The following is a 19,305-nucleotide window of genomic DNA, read 5'->3' on the forward strand; positions in this document are numbered from 1 at the left end:
CGGGGCCGGGCGGCTGCGAGCACGTGATGCGGCCACATGTCCGGGAGTCACGTGCCGGCGCATCTCTTCCCCCCCCCCACCTCCACCCCGCGCAGGGCCCGCTGGGAGCTCATCCCCATGGCAACAGCGGGGCCATGGCAACGCCGGGCCGGGGCCGGGCCCCGACGCGTCTCCCCGCGCTCCCGGTGTCCCCCCTCCCAGGGCCGGGCCCCCACCCAGCTCCCCCACCCAGGCCCGGCTCCGTTCAGCCAGGCCCACCCCGGCAGCAGGCCTCTCTGGCGGCTCCCCCGCGGCCTCACGTCCCAACCCCTCGTACTGCGACGGCCGCGGCACCGTCCGCCTCCGGCCTGCGTGGGAATCCTCCAGGCTTTACCCTCGGGGAGGGTGGCGGGGGTGGCAGAGCTGCGGTGTTACCGAGCCCACCCGAACCAGCCGACTCCATGGAAGTTAAACGGTCAGGGAAGGACTGGCGGCACAAGGAACAGCTGGGGGGATTGAACTTTTGAGTCTCCCAGAGCAGTTATTTATAAGGGATCCCTGGTCCCATCGGCTGCATGTGGAAGCACACCGACACCCCCTCCGAATGGGAGTCCTCAGTGCCTGGGGAGCAGCATGGGACATCAGTCCCTACCTGCCTCTAGTTCCCAGCAGCAAAAGCACCTCTCTGCTAAAAAGATTCTTTAGCCTCTGAACAAAGACTCACAAAGTTACACACAAAGCTGCGAGCTCCCACTTCAGCCCAGACAACTGGCATCTTGAGCCCTGCTCTTCGGAATTCAGGTTTTGGATGCTGATGTGGGTTATTTTTTTTTTTTTTAAAGTCTGAGACAGACCACAGGTATTATTTGGACAATCTAATTCTCCTCCAGTCTCGCCTGAGGGCTGGCTACACCTGCAGCAGAAGCCGGTCTTCCCCCTCTCACCTTCCCCGGCACACCCCGCCTGCCCTGGCGATACCACAGGAGGCAGCTGAAAGCTCCCAGCCCAAGCTCTTCCAGTTGAATGATCTTCATGAGCTTGTGATCCCAATGTCACCCCTCCTGAGACTTCCCCCCACTAACTCCAGGTGAAGCTGGACTTTTCCTTTATCCCTCTGCATGGTGACAGCCTGCCACTGATGGATGGTGCCACAGCAAAGCGGTAAGCTCCTGCGGAACTGACTGTGAGTGTCCCTACTCTGTTACTGACACTGCCCGAACCAGGCTCTCCCAGATACAGTGGTGAAGCATCTCCACAGCTGCCACCAGGTCTGAAACAGCCCCAGCAATCACCATGGAAAAGCCCAAGCTGAGCCCCTGCCTTGCTGCAGGGCCAGATAGAGCCAAAAAGATACAGATACAGATACAGCCAGACACTGGGGTATGCGTTCGACAGCCAAATGTGGGCACTGGGGCACCCGTTTTCCAACCACCATCACCAGTAGCCAGTGGTCCACCCCATCCAGGGAGCAAGAGGTTTTTCTAGTATTAAAGAATAGGGATCTGGACTTGCTCCTTCAGACCTTGTTCACCTGGATTTATCTTGAAGAACCCACTGTCCCCCTTTTTCTATATCCCACCTCAATACTGATCGCAGGGCGTGATGAAGGGCCAGACGGTGTTTTCCTACCCCCTACACCAGTCCCTGATAGCCAAAAGCAGCTCATACCCAGTCCAGTGTAAGCTCACACTCAAGGCCAGCATCCAAGCTTGTGAGGAGTGGTGCAGGCGGACAAATCTGGCTTCATTACTGAAGTTTTCTGGGCCGCAAAGTACCCTTCATCCCATAAGAAGATGCGCCTGCCTTCCCTCCGCAGGGCGCAGCATAGAGCCACCGCACATCAGGAGCACAACTGACCAGCAGAACATCCCCAAGAGGGTCCAAACCCAGACCAGATGGTTTATTCACTTCATATTTATTTTTCACAAAGACTGTACAAAATTCTTATAAAACTCTGGTGTGGGGATGGGCTATGACATTGATCCAAAAAATAATTCCCATGCAGTCCCACCAGTTTCATAACTTACAAGGAAACAGACAAGTTACAGAGAGCTGCGAGCCCTGGAGTATTTACACCAAGGAGGGCAGGAGAGAAGAGGAGACAAAGCAACACATGAACAGAAGTATTTACAATATGGACATAGAGGCTCCCTCGCCTTACGACAGCGGCAGCAGCAACAGCAGGAGGTTGGGCCCATGGTGCTCAGAGGCCAATATAGAATATGGGCTATTTACAGTATCTCACATATTAACAGCTTTACAAGCATATCCAGGGAGTTCTTCTCATGTATATAAAAAAAAAAAAGCACCAAGTGTCTAGAAATCACACAGGCCTCCACGGGGGCTAGAATCTGAGGGCAGGCTGGCACCTCTGGCGTCACCGGCTGATGTCTCTGCTAGAGTCCCACATTTTTGTGCTTGGCTCCATCTCCAACACGTCAAAGAAGGGGTGCTTGAGGGCTTCGGCCAGGGTGATGCGCTTGGACGGCTCGTACTCCAGCATGCTCTCAATGAGGTCGAAAAGGCGGTGATGGTCTTCAGCCTCAGAGGTCAGGTATCGCTGGGGAGATGGAGGGAAGAGGTTAGGGCCAAGGACGCTGCACTCTGTCCCGGATGCGATACATTCCCTGGACTGAACAGCTAAGCTGGGAGAAGACTGGTTTGTTCAGACTGTCACTCATCCTAGACCTGAGCTCTGGGCCAGTCTACCAAGCACGGAACTGCTGAGTTTTCACCCTCCCACCATCTTTCCCAGGCACTTCCTGAGGTCTCCGTGCCCTCCTCCTCATCCACTTCAGATTATGCTCAGGCTGTTGCAGTCTTCCCAGTTTATGTCTGGGACAGCCAAGGCTCCTTTGAGAAGACACTGGTCTGACCCAACCTTGCCCACAGGAGAAATCTTCACAACTGGAGTGGGCACTACAAGACTCTGCAATGAGAAAAGGATAAAGCAACTGGGTGCTTCTGCCCACCCCGCCTTACCCGCAGCGGCTTGCAGTTTTCCCTAACATAGCGGCCAGCAGAAGTGTTTTCGTCCCAGTCCAGGCGGCCATGGTAGAAATATTTCTGTTTCCTGTCAGAGTTAGAGGTGGGAACAGGTTACACCCAAGCACAAAACGTTTTGCAGCAACAGCAACACGCCAGTCCTGGCAGCGCATGCTGCTCAGGACACTGCAGCAGCACAGACTGGCTCAGCAGGCAGCTTCAAAGCTCGATCCCTCAGAGAAGAACCGCTACATGAGAAGCAGGAGAGAGCTGGCAAGCTTGTGGTGCCCAGTTGGCCTTGCTCACCTCGTCTTCCGGATCATCCGAGAAGGAATTGGCCCCAAGATCCTCTCCATCATGGCCAGGTGCTCCCGGTTGTCATGTGTCTGAGAGAGAGAAATATAAAGGGAAGGCACGGAAGAGATTCCAGGCATTCTACCTCCAGCCCTGGGTGTTTCCCAGTTCAGAACCCCTTGCTGGGCAACACCTCAGTCACCTCTACAAGACTGCAGTGATGGAGGAAACTCCATCAGTCCCAGAGGCTCCTTGGCTGTACTGGGAAACAGCCAGCATCCTCTTTCATCGGCTGAGAGGGAGCCATACAGCACACAGTTCTCACCTGAAACAGGGTGAAGCCCACGTAATACTCAAAGATGATGCAGCCAATGCTCCACACATCACAGGGCTGGCTCCAGCCAAGCTCTAGAAAAACAATGTTTTTTAAATAAAAGATCCAGTATGGTCTAAGATTCCAAATCCCTCTCCCTCGCCCCTTTAAAAACAAACGAATAACTGGAAAAACAATTCCCATTCCAGCCAGGCTCCTGACACACTGGTGGCAATATACTGCCCAGCTGGTAGCAATGACAAATCACCAACTCATAAGTTGTTGACCCTCCCAGAAAATAGAGAGTACAGAATGTTAAATAAAGCACTTCTCATCTCCCAGGGTAAAGCCAGGACCATTACGGAATGATGTGGAGGCAAAATGCATCTTAACCCAGCAGGAAGCACCCAGAGCCCTCCAGGCGAATGCCTGGCTCTGCAGAAAGACCAGGCGGTACCTACCCAGTATGACTTCAGGGGCCCGGTAATGCCTGGTAGAGACAATCGTGCTGTGATGCTCATGGTCAAACGTGGCACTGCCAAAGTCCACCACTCTGATGGCTGTACTCTTCACGCTCCGCTCATCCCGCTTCTTCACAAGGAAGAATGGTATCAGTTACTCGGGAGTTTGGAAATGCAGACTCAGCCCCTTCCTTACACAGCCACAGGGTACCACCGGAGGGGAAGGCTTCGGAGGGCACATTAGTCCAGGACAACCCCAGGACACACTCTCACCATCACGCAGGTAAGCCTGTGGTCCCTATGGCTTATAGACTACATAGCCCATTCATGCAGGATAGAGGCCCTGAACAAGTGCATGATCGTTGTTGGTCAACCCTGTGTCTCCTGGGGCCATGTTCTGACTCCTCCCACCTGCTGATAAGGGATGGGATGCCAAGAACCCAAGAGAAGACCCCTAGCACAAGGCAGCACTGTTACCTTTTCCAGGTTATAGGAGAGTTCGTAGTCAGAGTTCACAAAGAGGATGTTCTCCGGCTTGAGGTCAGTGTGTGTGAGTTTATTGTCATGCAGAACTGAGGAAGCAAACAGAGTTGGGGTGACGGAACAGAAGCAAAGCAAGGCTGCACCTACGCGAAGAGCGAACACCATTGGTTCAGTTTGCTCACGCCGGCACCAGTTTAGCCCACATTTAGAACTATCAAGCTAGTCCGGGCCAAGATGCTTCGTCAGAAGCACAAAGATTTATTGTATTGATCACCAGAATGTGTGTGTGGAGGCAGATGCTGAAGTGCCCTGAGCTACTGCCAACCCACATGCATCAGAAAACATTACAACCAGGAAAAGGATTAATTCCAAGCACGCATTCACTGCTGGAGGGGTGGGAAGGCTCAGTCTCAGAACTGGCACAGCTGTTCTTGCTTGTTCTGGCACCACAGCAAGAACTCGCTGCTTTGGGCCACCAGTTGAACTGGCCCAGATGTTGGGAGCTGCACAGCTCTCCAGGTCAGTCAAGGACCAGCGGAGAGAAGAGCAGTGAACACTTACATTTCACAGCCTGGCACACCTGGTAGGCCATGTGCCGTACTTGGTGGATGGGGTAAGGCAGATAGTTGTTGTCCTTCAGGAAATCAAAGGTGCTGAGCCCCAGCAGTTCGAAGGAGATGCACATGTGGCCATGGTAGTCAAACCAGTCAAACATCCTGACACAAAGACTGAGAGAAAAATTCTGATTCGGGACAGATCTGCACACACCACTCGGCTCCGTTATCCCTGCGCCAGGCTCCTCCTTTCCTTGCTCAGTCCGTATCCCATAGCAAGCCAATACGCCTCCAAAAACTAGCTACAAACGAAATCAGTCACACATCAAGTACCTCTCTCATCCCATCCCTGCAACTGTGCTAAGGTGACGCTTGCCCTTCCCTTTTAACATCAAGGGCACACTCACTTTGTGTTCTCAGGATCCTTCTCGTTGATTTTCTCCAGCACATTAATTTCCAGTCGAGCAGCCTCTTTGTATTTCTCTACGTTTTTAATGATTTTGAGAGCAACACGTGCACCACCCCTGGAGGAGAAACAAGAGAAAAGCACAACATCACCCCTGAGCTGGGTCAGGGGTCTCATCCTGTGCAGCAGCCTCCCACCACCCTTGCTCAAGCCAGAAGTGGCTTCTATTAAGGGGTGGCCACCAAAGCAGCGTCTTTTCCCTCCCTGAGGCTCCCCTGATCCATCTCCAGTGCATGGGCAACCCAAGAGGGGGAGTGCCCAGACCAGCAGAGGAATACTGGAAACCAAGAGACGCAATTTCACCCCCAGGCCTCCCCGATAAGCACAGAAGGCTCTGTCCCCCGCTGAGGTCTCTCTTTTCCCCTCACCACCAAGCCCCTCCCTGCCCCAGGAGCAGATGTACCTCCGGTGATCAATGCACTGCACCACTCTGCCGAACGTGCCTTCCCCTAAGGTACTAATAATCTCATCTGGGAGGGAGAGAAAGAGAGGAAGGCAGATAAGAGAGCGAGCACGACCTGGATGCAGTGCATACACAAGGCAGAGGAGAATGCATTGCAACACCTAACCTGCACACAGCTTGGGAGACCGGAGCAGCGGAAGGCTGACACCGGCTGCACAAGGCAACTTGCCCTAGTTCCCTGGCACTTCAGTAACAATACAAAATATAAACGTAGCTTTAACAAAAGGGGAAGGAAAAGGAGAGGGTTTCTCTTTAATAAACAATGAAAATAAAATGAAACAGAAAGATAAGACAGATCTGCGACTGCGATGGGAGCTTAACTAGAGAGCTAAATTATGTTACGATTTGGCTGTACATCTTTCTTGTAGCCAGTCGCCGACGCGATAGATCAGATGCCCCTCGTCGTCGTCCTCCACACTCTTGGCCCTTCTGCTGCTCTGTCGACTCCGCTGCTGGCCCAGGCAGACAGGGAATTCATCATTCACCAATCAGATTTTCAAACCAGCGCAGCAGCCAGCGTCACGCATTGGTTGGTTTGGAAATTCACATGGTTGTTTGAGGAGGGGTTGCAGGAGGAGATTCCCAGCCAATTCATACGGCACAGAGGAATATATAACGATAGGGATATTGCAAGGGAACATGTCAAGATACAACACACTAGCTCAGAAAAGAAAAAAACAGTTTGCTTTTTGTTGTAGCAAAAAAAAAAAAAAAAAAAGAAAAAAAAAGAAAAAAAAGAACCTACAAACAGCCCCACCCGAACCAGTGTGAGAGCAGAGACGGTCAGAACAAGGACTAGCAGAGGGGCAGTAGAAGGGGCCAGCTGCTCTCATTTCTAGAGGGGGCTCAGAGAGGAATGGCACTGGCTTTCGGGTCCTGGATAATGCCAAGAGAGCACGCCAAAGCACAAATCTGCAGCCGGGCACTCAGTGGCCGCAGGGAGAGGCTCACTTCAGCCCCGTGGCAGCCACTGAGGAAAGGCAGCAGAAGGCAGGCGCTGGGAAGTCCTGCACGAGCAAAGGGCCAGGCTGCACCACACAGACACTCCCCATCCCATTCCAACAACCACCCACATTGCTTCCCCCAGCCCCCACACTCAGAAAAAGATGAGCTCAGAGATTTCAGAAGTGACTCTCAGTACAACGATCCATCCACAACCAGAGAGAATTTATAGTGACTGCCTGGGGAAGATGTGACACTCCTAGACCCTCCCCCAAAGAAGCTGATCCTGGAAGGACTAACTTCCAGGAGAGAAGCAGAGGCCCAACAGGGAATAGGGACAGCCTGGGATGAGGCAGATAAGAGGTTTATGCCAGAGAAGAGAAAATTCCTGCCTTCAGTTCTTCAGCTAAGTATCCCCACACTTGGGAGCAACCAGCCAGCAGACTTGGGACCCAAATCCAGCCCATAATCCCATCCCTGGACATACAGCCAGAACAGACCAGACAACACTGAGAGCTCCACACACAGAGCAGAGGATGTGTCTGGGGTCTAACAGAAGTGGAAGGTGAACAGCAGAACAGATGAGAAGAGAAAGCGAGAGGCACTGCTGAGAAGAGCCTGTGATGGTTGCTGCCTCCACCTGAACTCCACAAGCTCTACTCCCTTCGCAAAGCCCCTCGCACGACATCCCACATCAGCTGGACCCACCCAAAAGGATCCCGCTCTGATGCAGGACCTAACCCTCAGAGACGCGGGGCTTCCTGCCCGAAACCAGGGACCACGGGGACCAAGCTGCCTGTCGCAGACTGAGCTTTCTGGGACCAGGACCAGCTGAGCATTCGCTGTACAAACCTCACACAAAAGACTGCTTGGCTGGGATTCCTAAACAGCTCTTAATGAGCATCACGAAACAAAAGCAGTGGTCTGCAGGGATAAAGGAGCTGAGGACTGCAGCACCACCCTGGGGGACACGCCAGCCTCACAGGGCACGCCTGTCCTCCTCCCACCTCGGAGCGGGCAACACTAAGAGAGGGTCTGAGCCGCCTGTGCCCAGCTGGCACAGGGCAGCCACTGCCCAGGCGCATCAGGATGGTGGACAGAACTGCTGTCTGCATCAAAGGCTGTCTACACATTTCTCAAGCTGAGTCCGAGAGTGTTAGAAAGTGAGTTTTCTACTTACCCAGCTCGCCACCTGGGAGAGAAAGGTTACAGGGGAGGCCCAGCACAGCAGGATACTCACCGATGAGGAGCGACTAAAGGACCGGCTGCGGCGCCGCCTCCGCCTGTGCTTACGCCGGCTGCTTTTGCAGCTCCGGTAGCTGCCCTCGCGGTCCCGGGAGCGTCGGTACTCGTAGGAATGACGGTACTCGGGTTCATAGTAGGCTTCCCCTCGCTCGCGGCTGTAATCGTTCCGCCGGTAGCTGTCACAGTAACGCCGGTCATAGGCCCTCCTGTCTGCTGAGTGGTCATCGTAGCTAGGGAGGGGAAGGAAGCCCAGGGGATTCGATTATGAACACTGCCCAGGACGCTACAGCTCAGAGCACATGAGAGACCAGGGCCCAGGCCACCCAGAAGCTGGGCTGGCCACAGTTGCCTCCAGCCGAGCTGGAGAAACACTATCGGGTTCAAGGTCCCATGTCATCTTTGCAGACTCACCTCCTGGACCGAACATGGTAACTATCTTCCCGACGGTGCCGACGGTCACGCTCGCTGCTGCTCGATCGTGACCGTGTCCGCCGCCTCTTGTGTTTGCGACTTCTGTAGCGCTCATGATAGCTGCCTCGGCTGCTGCGCTCCGATGAGCGGTACCTTCTAGAGTGAGGCATCTACGGGACAAGAGATGGGGGTGACTTTGTGAGGCAATTGCAAGGGAGAGAAACCAGCACAGAGTCAGTGGCCAAGGTACTGCAAGGGTAAGGAGGGGGGAGGCAATCAGCAGTGCATCCGAGGGGACACAGGGGATCTGAGAGGGATGGGATGAACTTCTGAGAGATCCCAGAATCCTATACGAGAGAGAACACGACCACCCATATGGGCTGTGCTTGGTACAGTTCTGTTTTCCAGGTTACTTTCCCCTCTTCACCCTCCATCTCTATGGGCCACAGCTCCAGGAGCAGCATTTGCACCTTCAGGACTTCCACCTTCTCCCTTTAAACTAATTTTCTCCCCAGGAAGGAGAGAAGCACTACCAAGGAAAACCGAAGGGAGGTGAAACGATGCTCAGGATATCACCAGTGCTCGGTCCAAAGTCTTTGCACACCACTACTGAAGACACCGAAGCAGGCAGCTCCTGAAGTGACATCCCCAGTTTGCTGCCAATCAAGTGACATCTGCACTTCCCACTGCGAGTGGGGAGGGCCCTACAGCACCCAGGGAGCAAAAAGGTCCTTTCCATGCCTGGAGGTGTTAACAAAGCCTTGCAGACACTACCTCAGAGGGAAGAAGTGCTCACCTCTACCTTCCTGGTGGGTCGCGAGAGTCAAGAGTGAAGGAGAAAATCCCTGGGTACGATGGGACGCCAGGTCCCAACCCCAAAGTGCTGGTTCTTGGGATCCTGCTCCCACCGTCACTCCGTGGCTCTAAGACATCCCCCACACTTATCTGGTGCCGAAGCATCAAGCAGCTCAACCTGCTGCATCTCCACAGGAGCTCCCTTTGTCCACAGGCCGCCTACCGCCGATTTTCCCCCCAAAAAGGTTCACTCACACAACCGGCTGCTGTCCCGCACCCACACCTACGCTGACGTTACTGGCCGGGCCATCAGAAGGCTGAACCGCCCCCGATGATGCAGTGACCCGGGGGCACGGGCTGCCACTCCCCCGCGGGCTTCACCTCCCCACGCCAGGCCGGGCCGTGCGGGGCCGCTCACGAATCACCCTGGCTCGGCGCCTGCTGCCGGGGCTGGCTGCGCCCACGGTTGGCACCGCTTCCAGCCTCTAATTACTGGCGGCGGCGGCGGGCACGGCTGGAGGCCTGCCGAAGGCGAGCGCCCTCGTCACGCGCGGGCAGAGCCCACACCGGGGCGTTTCGCAGCAGGTCTGGAACCGGTTTGGGGACGATGATGGCGGCCGCCGGGCGGGGCCTCCGCCGCGCGCGGGGCCGCGCCGGGCGCCAAAAGCGGAAGCACTGGGGCCCGGTCACCGGGAGAGACCAGGGACGCAGGAAGTGGCGGCGGGCGGGGAACCTCCCGCCCCGACTCCCAAGACCCTGCCGGTGCCTCCTCGGGCCATCCGGCCCAGCCCGGAAACCCCCCGGGCCGTCGAGATGCGGCCGCGGCCCCGGCCCCGCCGGGAGCCACCGGCAGGGCCTGCCCCGCACGGCCCCGGGCCGCCCCCGCCCGCCGCGGAGGCCGCGGCCTAGCCCCGCCGCGCCGCGCCCCGCGCCGCACCGTCCTCGCAGCCAGCCCGGTGCGCTTGTCCCACAGGAAATCCGTGATGGCGGCCGTGGGCCCCCGGGAATCCCGGGCCCCGCTCCAGCTGCTCCGGCTCCGCCGCTCGCCGCCGCCCCGCCGATCCGGGTCCCCACCAGGCCGCGCGCGGCTCGCCGCGGAGTCGCGCACGCACGCACGTACCGCGCACGCACGCGTGCGTCACACGGCGCGGCGGGGCCAGGGCGGGGCCGAGAGGCGGGGCGCGGCTGCGGCCGTCGCCCCCGGAGCCTCGCCCCGCCCCGCCCCGCCCGCCGCGGGGTCCCGCCGCCGCCGCCGCCGCCGCTGCCGCCCGGGCCTCGCTGCTCGGCGCGCCGCCGCTCCGGTGCCGCCGGCGCCTCCCCGCTGGCGGTGGGGCCCGGCCGCCGCGCCGGGGCGTGCGCAACAGGCGGGCGCCGGCGGAGCTGCGGGCGCCGGCGAGCGTGCGAGCGAGGGCGGCCGGTGACCGAGCGGCCGGGGGCGGCGAGCGAGCGCCCGCCCGGGGCCGGGCATGTGCGGCGGGGCGGCGGGCAGGGCGCCCGGACAAGGGCGTTTGAAGGAAACGTGAGGCGCGGCGGCAGCGGCGGCGGCGGCGGCGGCATGGACGCGGCGGCGGGCCGTAGCCCCGAGCCGCGGGAGAAGCCTCCGGTGCCGGACGGGGAGGCGGCGGGGGCGCCCGCGGGGGCGGCGGGCGCGGCCCCGGCCTCGCCGGCGGCGGCGGAGCAGATCGTGGCGGAGGGCGAGACGGCGGCAGCGGGTACGTTCGTGCAGCGGCAGCTCGGGGCCATGCTGCAGCCCGCCGTGAACAAGTTCTCGCTGCGCATGTTCGGCAGCCACCGGGCCGTGGAGATCGAGCGGCAGCGGGTGAAGTCGGCCGGCGCCTGGATCATCCACCCCTACAGCGACTTCAGGTGGGACCCGCACCCGGCCCCGCCGCTGTCCGTGGTGCTGAGCGCGGCTCCGCCGCCCGGCCCGGCCCCGCCAGCGGCCGTCGGGGCAACAAGTGCCGGGCGCCGGGGATGGCCCCCGGCCGGCGGGACACGGCTGCCGGGCGAACCGCGGGGGCCCGCGCTGCCCCAGCCCCTTCCCCATCCTCGGGTCCTCCCGCGCCGGTCCCCCGGGGAACGCGGGCAACTTTCTTCTGCCTCAGCCCCTCCCGGGCTCCGCAGCCCCGGGCCTCGCAGTCCCGCGCAGCCCAGTTCCGCTGCTCCGGCTCTGGGTGTGCGGAGGGGGAAGCAGGGGCCACCTCTCCACGGCTCCTCGTACAGCTTTCCCCGCTCCTTCTCCGCTGCGTGTTTAATTTGTGCACCCGGTGAGAAGCCGTGCTATCCCCATGGGGACATGGGCCTGTGAGCTTCCCACAGCACCAGCCCTGCACTGGCAGCTGCTGGAGGAGGGTAGGGTGCCGAGTGAGGAGCCAGGCCTGGCTCACGGTGTCACCGGGATCACAGGGAGAGCTCAGGGATGGATGATGTGGGAGGAACTGGGTGTCACGGGGATGTTGAGTCATATAGGGTGGGCTTTCTCTATGGGGGATGAAGCTGCCAGGCAGTCATCTCCCACAGCAAGCTGTGACATGGCTGATGTCCCCAGCCTGGTGAGGCACCCTGGAGCACTACCGGTCCCCAGCACCTGTAGCCAGCTCTCCTCACCACTGGGCCCTGACCTTCTGTGCATGCCAGCTCCCCCAGGCTGCTCCAAGGGCTGCACACCTCTAGAACCCTTTTCCTGAGGAAGCTGCCCCAAAATCTGTGAGCCTGAGCTCAGCAGGAGTGGCTTGCACAGCCGGTGCCCTGCGCTGAAGGTGACATGAAGCGAACTGGCAGGTGGACAGCCAGCAGGATTATGCTGGTGTTTATCACATTATGGGGATACATAAAGGCCACTGAGATCAGGGCCCCGCGCATTGGCCCTGACACAGAGTAAAGGACAGGGCCTGTCCTAAAGAGCTTAAGCTAAGATCTGAATCAAGAGCTCCGGTAGGTTCAGGCAGTTGTGGGGGGAGGCGATTTCCCCGCTCGGCACACAGTGTTTCTCAGGGCGCAGCGTAGGGATGCGGGAGGCGATTGCTCGGCCAGGTCAGGCCCCTTCTGCCTGGCCGGTGCCTCCATGCCTGTGGGCAGGAAGGTGTTAATTTGTGCGAGGCTCCTGGGCCCTGGGGAGGTCCGAGGAGGTGGTTCCCCCCCACCAGGCTCTGGTGTTCTCAATGGAGGAGCCTCACATGGTGCCGTGACTTCTCCCTCCTCTTCCCTGCCACCTGCAGAGAGCCTGGTGCCTGTGCCCCACCAAGGACGCAGGGTACGAAACACCCCTGGGCTTCTTGTCACGTGCAAAGGCCACCAGAGACCAAGAGTTGCCCTGAGGTCATCTTTGGAGATTGGGGTCTATGCACACCTCCAGGGCTGGGGCTAACGGGGGCACCCGAAGTTTTTCCAGGCACCCGTAAAAACTTGGAGCGAGGAGCCCGGGAGTCCACCCAGCCATTGCAGGAGCCGTCAAAGGCTTTGTAAAAAAAGGCATTTCATGCATTTGTGTGAAGATTGAAAACATCCCAGCCACATTTGCATGTGAATGGGGATGCAGAATTTCATGGCATAACCAAATGCTAATCAACTGCTGCCTCGCTGTCTCTTGGCTTTTCTTCCAAAGCCTCTAAGCTTGTCCACTCTCAGAGAAAGGATGTGGATTAGGGGGTCCTGCAGGCCCAGGGCTCTGTAGCTCCTGCCCAGTGCTCCTGAGCAGCCCCTTTGGGGCTGGACATGTTCCTCCCACCTTCCCCATGTTGATGGCACTTGTCTGTCCTTGCTTGGCTGCTGCCTGGCTCAACTGGGCTACAACCCCAACCACCTCCCTGGCCCCCTGAGTCCCCTTGTCTGCCCCAGGAGCTCGGTGCTCGGTTTGCATAACCAGCAAAGCTTATTCTAAATCCTGCTAAGCCAGCCCTGTGGGGAGCTGGCGGATGACAGGGAGCTCCGGGGAGCAAAGCCCACGTTCTCACGGAGTTTTCCACAAGGCAGATGTCAGGATTGGGGAGGGGGTGTACATGTGCATGCACTGCCATGCCATGAGGAGAGGGTGGAGCAGCAGCCATGCTCCTTGAGCTACAGCCCTCCATTCCTACACGCACAGAGTGATGTTGGCTCCCCAGACCTTGCTCTGCCTCGAGAGCCGGTGCAGAACCGCTCCTCTCCGCACACATATACTCATGTGTGTCCCGGCGAGCAGCAGGGTCTTAGTCATGTGTGTGGGCAGGCACATGTGCGTGTGTCCTGAGTGTCCGTCTCTCCGTGATGTGTTGGACTCTCTAACTTTGAACCTGGGTTTGCTTTCTAACCAGCTGTTCCTTGCCTCTCCCCACTTCTCCCTGCCCCGCTCTGTCCCCCGTGCTCCCTCCCTGCAGGTTTTACTGGGACCTCATCATGCTGCTCCTGATGGTGGGGAATTTGATCATCCTGCCTGTGGGCATCACCTTCTTCAAGGATGAGAACACCCCTCCCTGGATCGTTTTCAACGTGCTTTCGGACACTTTCTTCCTGGCTGACCTAGTGCTGAACTTCCGGACAGGCATTGTGGTGGAGGACAACACAGAGATTATCCTTGACCCTCACACCATCAAAATGAAGTACTTGAAGAGCTGGTTCCTGGTCGACTTCATCTCCTCCATCCCAGTTGACTACATCTTCCTCATCGTTGACCTGGAGACCCAGGTGGATTCTGACGTCTACAAGACAGCCCGGGCCTTGCGCATCGTCCGCTTCACCAAGATCCTCAGCCTGCTGCGCCTGCTGCGCCTCTCGCGCCTCATCCGCTACATCCACCAGTGGGAGGAGGTGAGAATCCCTTGGGGGTCCGAGGATCCTGCTCAGGGTCTCGGGCCAGGTCAGGGATCCCTGGCTGTGGTGTAGGGCTGGAGGGCAGGGGTTCAGAGGGCTGTTCTGGGAAGAGAGTTTCTTTGTAGCTCTGCTCCTGCCTCTTCCCCAGATCTTCCACATGACGTACGACCTGGCCAGTGCTGTGGTGAGGATCTTCAACCTCATCGGCATGATGCTGCTGCTGTGTCACTGGGATGGCTGCCTCCAGTTCCTGGTGCCCATGCTGCAAGACTTTCCTGAGGACTGCTGGGTCTCCATCAACCACATGGTGGTGAGTGCCCTCGGCAGGGGCAATGCCAGCCGTGCATCTGCCGGGGAGAGGAGAGGATTTGGTTACACACCTCTTACTCTAAGGCTGGAGCTGCCCGGATCCATGTGCTGCGGAGCAGCATCTCTCCGGTCACTGCCCTGCAACAGCAGTGAGATGGGGTAGAGGGGAATCTCTGCATCACCTTCCCATCTCAGCCCGCCTTGGGTGCTGCTGGAATTGGAGCGGCCAGGGGAATCCCTCGTGTCCTGCCAAGAGGGAACAGGGCAGTGGGGCTCCTGCCTCCTCCCCACAGCAGGGGCTGCTGCAGGCCCAGGGCTTTGCGCAGTTCCCAATGCCTCCTCCCAGAGCAGAGCTCTGCCCTTTGTGCTTGGACACATCAGGAACCTTTTCCTTGCTGGGGCTCTGGACTCCCTGGCTTGGGGAGGGGGGAACTGGAGGGTTCAGCCCAGCAGCTCCTTCCGACAGACCCCCCAGCACCACTGTTCCCTCGTCTGCAGAACGACTCCTGGGGGAAGCAGTACTCGCACGCCCTGTTCAAGGCCATGAGCCACATGCTCTGCATCGGCTACGGCCAGCAGGCGCCCGAGGGCATGACTGATGTCTGGCTCACGATGCTGAGCATGATCGTGGGGGCCACCTGCTACGCCATGTTCATCGGCCACGCCACCGCCCTCATCCAGTCGCTGGACTCGTCCCGGCGCCAGTACCAGGAGAAGGTCAGCAGGGTGGAGTAGTGAGTGCCCGAGTACTGGGGGAAGACGCCCTGGCACGAGTGGGTCCAGCTCCAGAACCTGCTCAGGACAGGCTGCCCTGCCCTGCAGATCGCTGCCCTGATCTCTGTCCTTGCCACTCACCTGGGGGGCTGGAGGGGGGGGGGGGGGTCTGGCTGCCCAGTAGGATGGAGACACCTTGTTCATGATGTTGGGGTTCCCCCTAGCATAGTGAGGCCCCATCCTGGCCTCTGCCCTGGGACCCTCTGCGTCCTGAGTGCCCGAGGGTCCCGTCCTCTGCCCCGGAGGTGGCCTTTGGGACAGGGCCGTGGAGCAGGGGTGCCTGGATCCCAGCTCTGGCAGCAGCTGCTTCTCACTGCTGAGGAGAGGGAAAGTGTTAGCCGACCATGCCACCAGCCTCTGGTGTGGTGTGGCTTGTTTCAGCGCAGCCCTGTGTGGCTCTGCCTTGTCCCCGCAGTACAAGCAAGTGGAGCAGTACATGTCATTCCACAAGCTGCCTGGGGACACGCGCCAGCGGATCCACGAGTACTATGAGCACCGCTATCAGGGCAAGATGTTTGATGAGGAGAACATCCTGGGCGAGCTCAGTGAGCCACTCAAAGAGGTAGGGGCAGGCCCCCCCAGTGCTGGTGACTTGGGGGAAGGGGGGCCAGTGCTTACTGGGGTCAGGCTTGCTGATGTCTCTGCTGACCTGCTCCTCACCCCACAGGAGATCATCAACTTCAACTGCCGCAACCTGGTGGCCAACATGCCCCTGTTTGCCAATGCGGACCCCAACTTTGTGACAGCCATGCTGACCAAGCTGCGCTTTGAGGTCTTCCAGCCTGGCGACTTCATCATCCGTGAGGGCACCGTGGGCAAAAAGATGTACTTCATCCAGCACGGCGTGGTCAGCATCCTCACCAAGGGCAACAAGGAGACAAAGCTGTCTGATGGCTCCTACTTTGGGGGTGAGGCTGAGCTGGGGGACTTGGAGAGCAGAGAGGAGTGAGAGCTGCCAGGGGGCAGGAGCTGGAGCATCCCTGATGTTTCTGCCTGCTGCACCCGCTGCCCATCACCTCTTGCCCAGTGCCAAAGGCTTGGCATCCTCCTCACACAGGCCTCTGGGGCTCAGAAGTCCACCCCACCACCCCTGTTCTTCTGGGGAACCTTGTCCAGCAGATTGAATCAGAGAGTCCAGCAGTCAGAGCACTGAATTCTGGCTGGCTTGGGCAGAGGGGGCATCCACCCACCCCACCTGTGGGTGGAGAGGAGAGTGGTTTAGAGCAGAGCATCTGAGCCAGTTTCTGGGCTACAAGGACAGGTCTGGGAGAGAAACATGCCAGGCAATCACTGCAGCCATGCCCAGGGATGTCTCCATGGCCTGGGGAGGGAGGAAAAGGCTGTGCCTGGCCGAGGGCATGGCCGTGGATGTCTGGACTCCCAGATCTGTTCCTCCTCCTGATCATGCTCTCTTTCTGTGCAGGGTGTGGGAGTGTGGGGCTGCCCTGTCCCCGCTCTGGCTGCAGTTATCTGGGGAGGCTGTTGGGAAGGGGATGGATGACTGTGTCATCCTGACACCCAGACCTGTCTCCCTGCAGAAATCTGCCTGCTGACGCGGGGCAGGCGGACGGCCAGTGTGCGAGCTGACACCTACTGCCGCCTCTACTCCTTGTCAGTGGATAATTTCAATGAGGTGCTGGAGGAGTACCCCATGATGCGCAGGGCCTTTGAGACGGTGGCCATGGACCGGCTGGACCGCATAGGTGAGGAGTGGCCCCTGGGCTCAGCATGGCCACCTCTGCGCCTGCTCCCAGGGGCCACGGCAACTCAGCCCCATAGGTGATGGCATCACGGACCCCATGGGTGACAGCATCACAGACCCCGTGGGTCACAGCACCTCAGCCCCATGGGTCCTCAGCAATGAGGATGAGGGGAAGCACAGAGAAGGAACCTGCCTCCAGGATCCCTCTCTCCTCCCAGGCAAGATCCAGGCAATGCCATATGACAGGCTCCCTGGGGGATCTGTCACCCCCACACCCATATTTGCACTGTCTGGTATTAGCCAGCTGCTGTCCTTGCCCCCCCTCACCTGTGGAGGACAAACAGGACCCCAGCCTCCGCCTGGAACCTTTGGAGCCAGGATTCCCCTGTTTTGTCCCTTCCTCTCCCTCGGTCCCAGCCCAGACCCTCCCCAGGGTCTTGCTTCCCTTCAGCACACCGATGAGGTTTTACTGTCCCTTCCCCACTGCTACCTTGCTCTCTACAGTGTCCCCAAGAGCCAGCACTCCTGGGGTTGGTGACACTGCTGCCTCCCACCCAGGGAAGAAGAATTCCATCTTGCTCCGCAAGCGAGCTGAACACAGCACGGGGTCCATGAACAACGAGATGATCCAGCAAATCGTGAAGCATGACCAGGACATGGCTCACAACATCCAGGACCTGCAGCAGATGGCGATGGGCCGGGAGCTGAGCGGCAAGCCGGTGATCTGGGAGCCGCTGGTGCACGCGCCCCTGCAGACGGCCGCCGCCACCACCAACGTGGCCATTGCCTTGACTCACCAGCACAGCCTGCAGGCCCACATCTTCCTGCCGCCCTCCTCCATCTCCAGCCCGCTCTCCCCTGAGGCCACCCTGCTCACGAAGCCGGTGCGCAGGTCCCAGCCAAGCCTGGGGGGCTCCCGACCCTCTTCTGTGAGCTCCCCATCAGGGACGCAGTCCCACCTCCAGACGCCTGCCGCTGGTTCGCCCTCCTCCCCCATGGTGCAGTCCCAGGTGCCCCTGGAGAGTGGGGGCCAGAGACCAAGCCATGGGGTGCAGCCCCTGCCGCGTGCAGCACAGAAAGGGGAGATGCTGGCGGCAGCCAAGCAGCCCCCAGCCGGCCCCCAGCCCCAGCTCTCCAAGTCCCGGGGCACCTCGGTCTCCACCTCGCTGCTGCAGCAGGCGGCAGGGGCTCCATCCCCCAGCTCAGAGCAGGTGCTGCCAGCGGGGAGAACGCTCCACTACAGCCTCTCCCGAGCCACCGGCTCCCACATCTCTCTTCTGATGCAGCCCCAGCAGCTGGTGAAGCACAGGAGCATCCAGGGCCTGCCCGTGGGGCGGCTCACCCAGGACGTCCGGCTCCTCTCTGCCTCCCAGCCCTCCCTTCCCAATAAAGTGGCCCAGCAAGCCGATGGGGGCTCCTTGCAGCAGGGCAGGAAATCTGCAGGGAACCTGGCCCGCAGATCCTCTCCCTCGGTAGCCGGACTCCTCACCAAGCCATGTCCGGGGATGCCAGGCCAGCCAGCACACCCGCAGCAGATGCCTTCAGGATCGCTGGCTCAACCCAGCCGCTCCGTGGCAGGAGCATCCACCCCGCAGTCCCCGGTCTCTGCCTCCAGGCAGGCAGCAGGTCCCTCCCGCAAGGGCTCCGTGGCCTTCAGCCCCGAGGTGGAAACAGGGAAGCCCAAACTCCCATCCAACATGTGAGTCCCGGCAGCACCGTGCACAGGCAGGAGGGACCCGGGCACGCTGGCGGCAGAGGCGGCAGGAGAGGCAGAGCACCTGGTGAGGGGCCCCAGCCCTGGCTGTGTCGGAGAGAAGACAAGGTGAGAGGCAGCACCCGGGGCCATAGACTGGCTGCTCCCGGCGTGGGGGTGCAGCAGGGACGGGTGTGGGGCAGCCCCAGAGCTGGCTTGGCTGGATGAGGAGGGGGCTCTGCTGACTCCCTGAGAGGGGGACCCTGACCGGGCTCTCCCCTCCTTGCTCCATCACCATCAGTCCTGAGTCCTGCCCTCCTGGGGGCTACAGGACAGGTCAGAGCCTTCGCCCAAACCCCGGCCTCCCTGGGGAGCCTGGCTCCCTGCAACTGCTCCTTGGGGGCCAGGGCCCCCCCACACTCTGCCCTCGCACCCACGGCCTGTCCTTGGGACCAGGCCGGCACTGGCGGCTCCAGCAGCGGCCGCCATATGCCCCCACCTTGATCCCCAGAAAGCTCTGCCCAGCGCCCTCACTTTTTGGGAGGGGGGGCGAGGCAGCACCCTGGGGCCCATGGCTGAGGGCAGAGCAAGAGGGCTGGAGCCCACAGCAGGGTCTGAGGGCAGACAGAGTGCGGGTACCCAGGGCCA

At 59.6% G+C, this 19,305-nt stretch overlaps 2 protein-coding genes across 4 annotated transcripts; one reads left to right on the top strand and one right to left on the bottom strand.

Annotated features, from left to right (window-relative positions):
• Positions 1-1,847: 1,847 nt before the first annotated feature.
• Positions 1,848-10,512, bottom strand: CLK2 (CDC like kinase 2). 3 transcript variants are annotated; one of them, XM_074164599.1, is made up of 13 exons: positions 10,329-10,469; positions 8,597-8,766; positions 8,181-8,415; positions 6,354-6,447; positions 5,939-6,005; positions 5,477-5,593; positions 5,077-5,243; positions 4,510-4,604; positions 4,033-4,162; positions 3,584-3,666; positions 3,271-3,350; positions 2,962-3,052; positions 1,848-2,539 (listed from the first exon to the last, which is right to left on the bottom strand). In XM_074164599.1, exons 2-13 carry the CDS (start codon positions 8,764-8,766, stop codon positions 2,357-2,359), a joined length of 1,512 nt encoding a protein of 503 aa, XP_074020700.1. In that variant the 5' UTR covers positions 10,329-10,469; the 3' UTR covers positions 1,848-2,356. The 3 variants fall into 3 exon arrangements, with proteins under 3 accessions (XP_074020700.1, XP_074020702.1, XP_074020701.1); XM_074164601.1 differs by having other exon boundaries at positions 1,865-2,539; positions 6,354-6,450; positions 10,329-10,512; XM_074164600.1 differs by lacking the exon at positions 10,329-10,469 and having other exon boundaries at positions 1,865-2,539; positions 6,354-6,435.
• A 434-nt stretch (positions 10,513-10,946) lies between these two features.
• HCN3 (hyperpolarization activated cyclic nucleotide gated potassium channel 3) lies at positions 10,947-18,667 on the top strand. Its single transcript, XM_074164647.1, has 8 exons — positions 10,947-11,257; positions 13,747-14,176; positions 14,328-14,489; positions 14,987-15,205; positions 15,678-15,824; positions 15,930-16,170; positions 16,801-16,965; positions 17,523-18,667. Exons 1-8 carry the CDS (start codon positions 10,947-10,949, stop codon positions 18,665-18,667), a joined length of 2,820 nt encoding a protein of 939 aa, XP_074020748.1.
• Positions 18,668-19,305: the final 638 nt, after the last annotated feature.

Source organism: Numenius arquata, chromosome 27 (genome assembly GCF_964106895.1).
Source record: "Numenius arquata chromosome 27, bNumArq3.hap1.1, whole genome shotgun sequence".
Classification (NCBI taxonomy): domain Eukaryota; kingdom Metazoa; phylum Chordata; class Aves; order Charadriiformes; family Scolopacidae; genus Numenius; species Numenius arquata.

Coding starts and splice junctions, on each gene's coding strand:
- CLK2 (XM_074164601.1), bottom strand. CDS start 8,766: ATGCCTCACTCTAGAAGGTACCGCTCATCGGAGCGCAGCAGCCGAGGC. Junction 6,006..6,353: donor CGACTGGCTACAAGAAAGAT/GTACAGCCAAAT, acceptor TCTCCCTCCCAG/ATGAGATTATTAGTACCTTA. Junction 4,163..4,509: donor TCTCCTATAACCTGGAAAAG/GTAACAGTGCTG, acceptor TTCCTTGTGAAG/AAGCGGGATGAGCGGAGCGT.
- HCN3 (XM_074164647.1), top strand. CDS start 10,947: ATGGACGCGGCGGCGGGCCGTAGCCCCGAGCCGCGGGAGAAGCCTCCG. Junction 11,258..13,746: donor CACCCCTACAGCGACTTCAG/GTGGGACCCGCA, acceptor CCCTCCCTGCAG/GTTTTACTGGGACCTCATCA. Junction 15,206..15,677: donor GGCGCCAGTACCAGGAGAAG/GTCAGCAGGGTG, acceptor TTGTCCCCGCAG/TACAAGCAAGTGGAGCAGTA.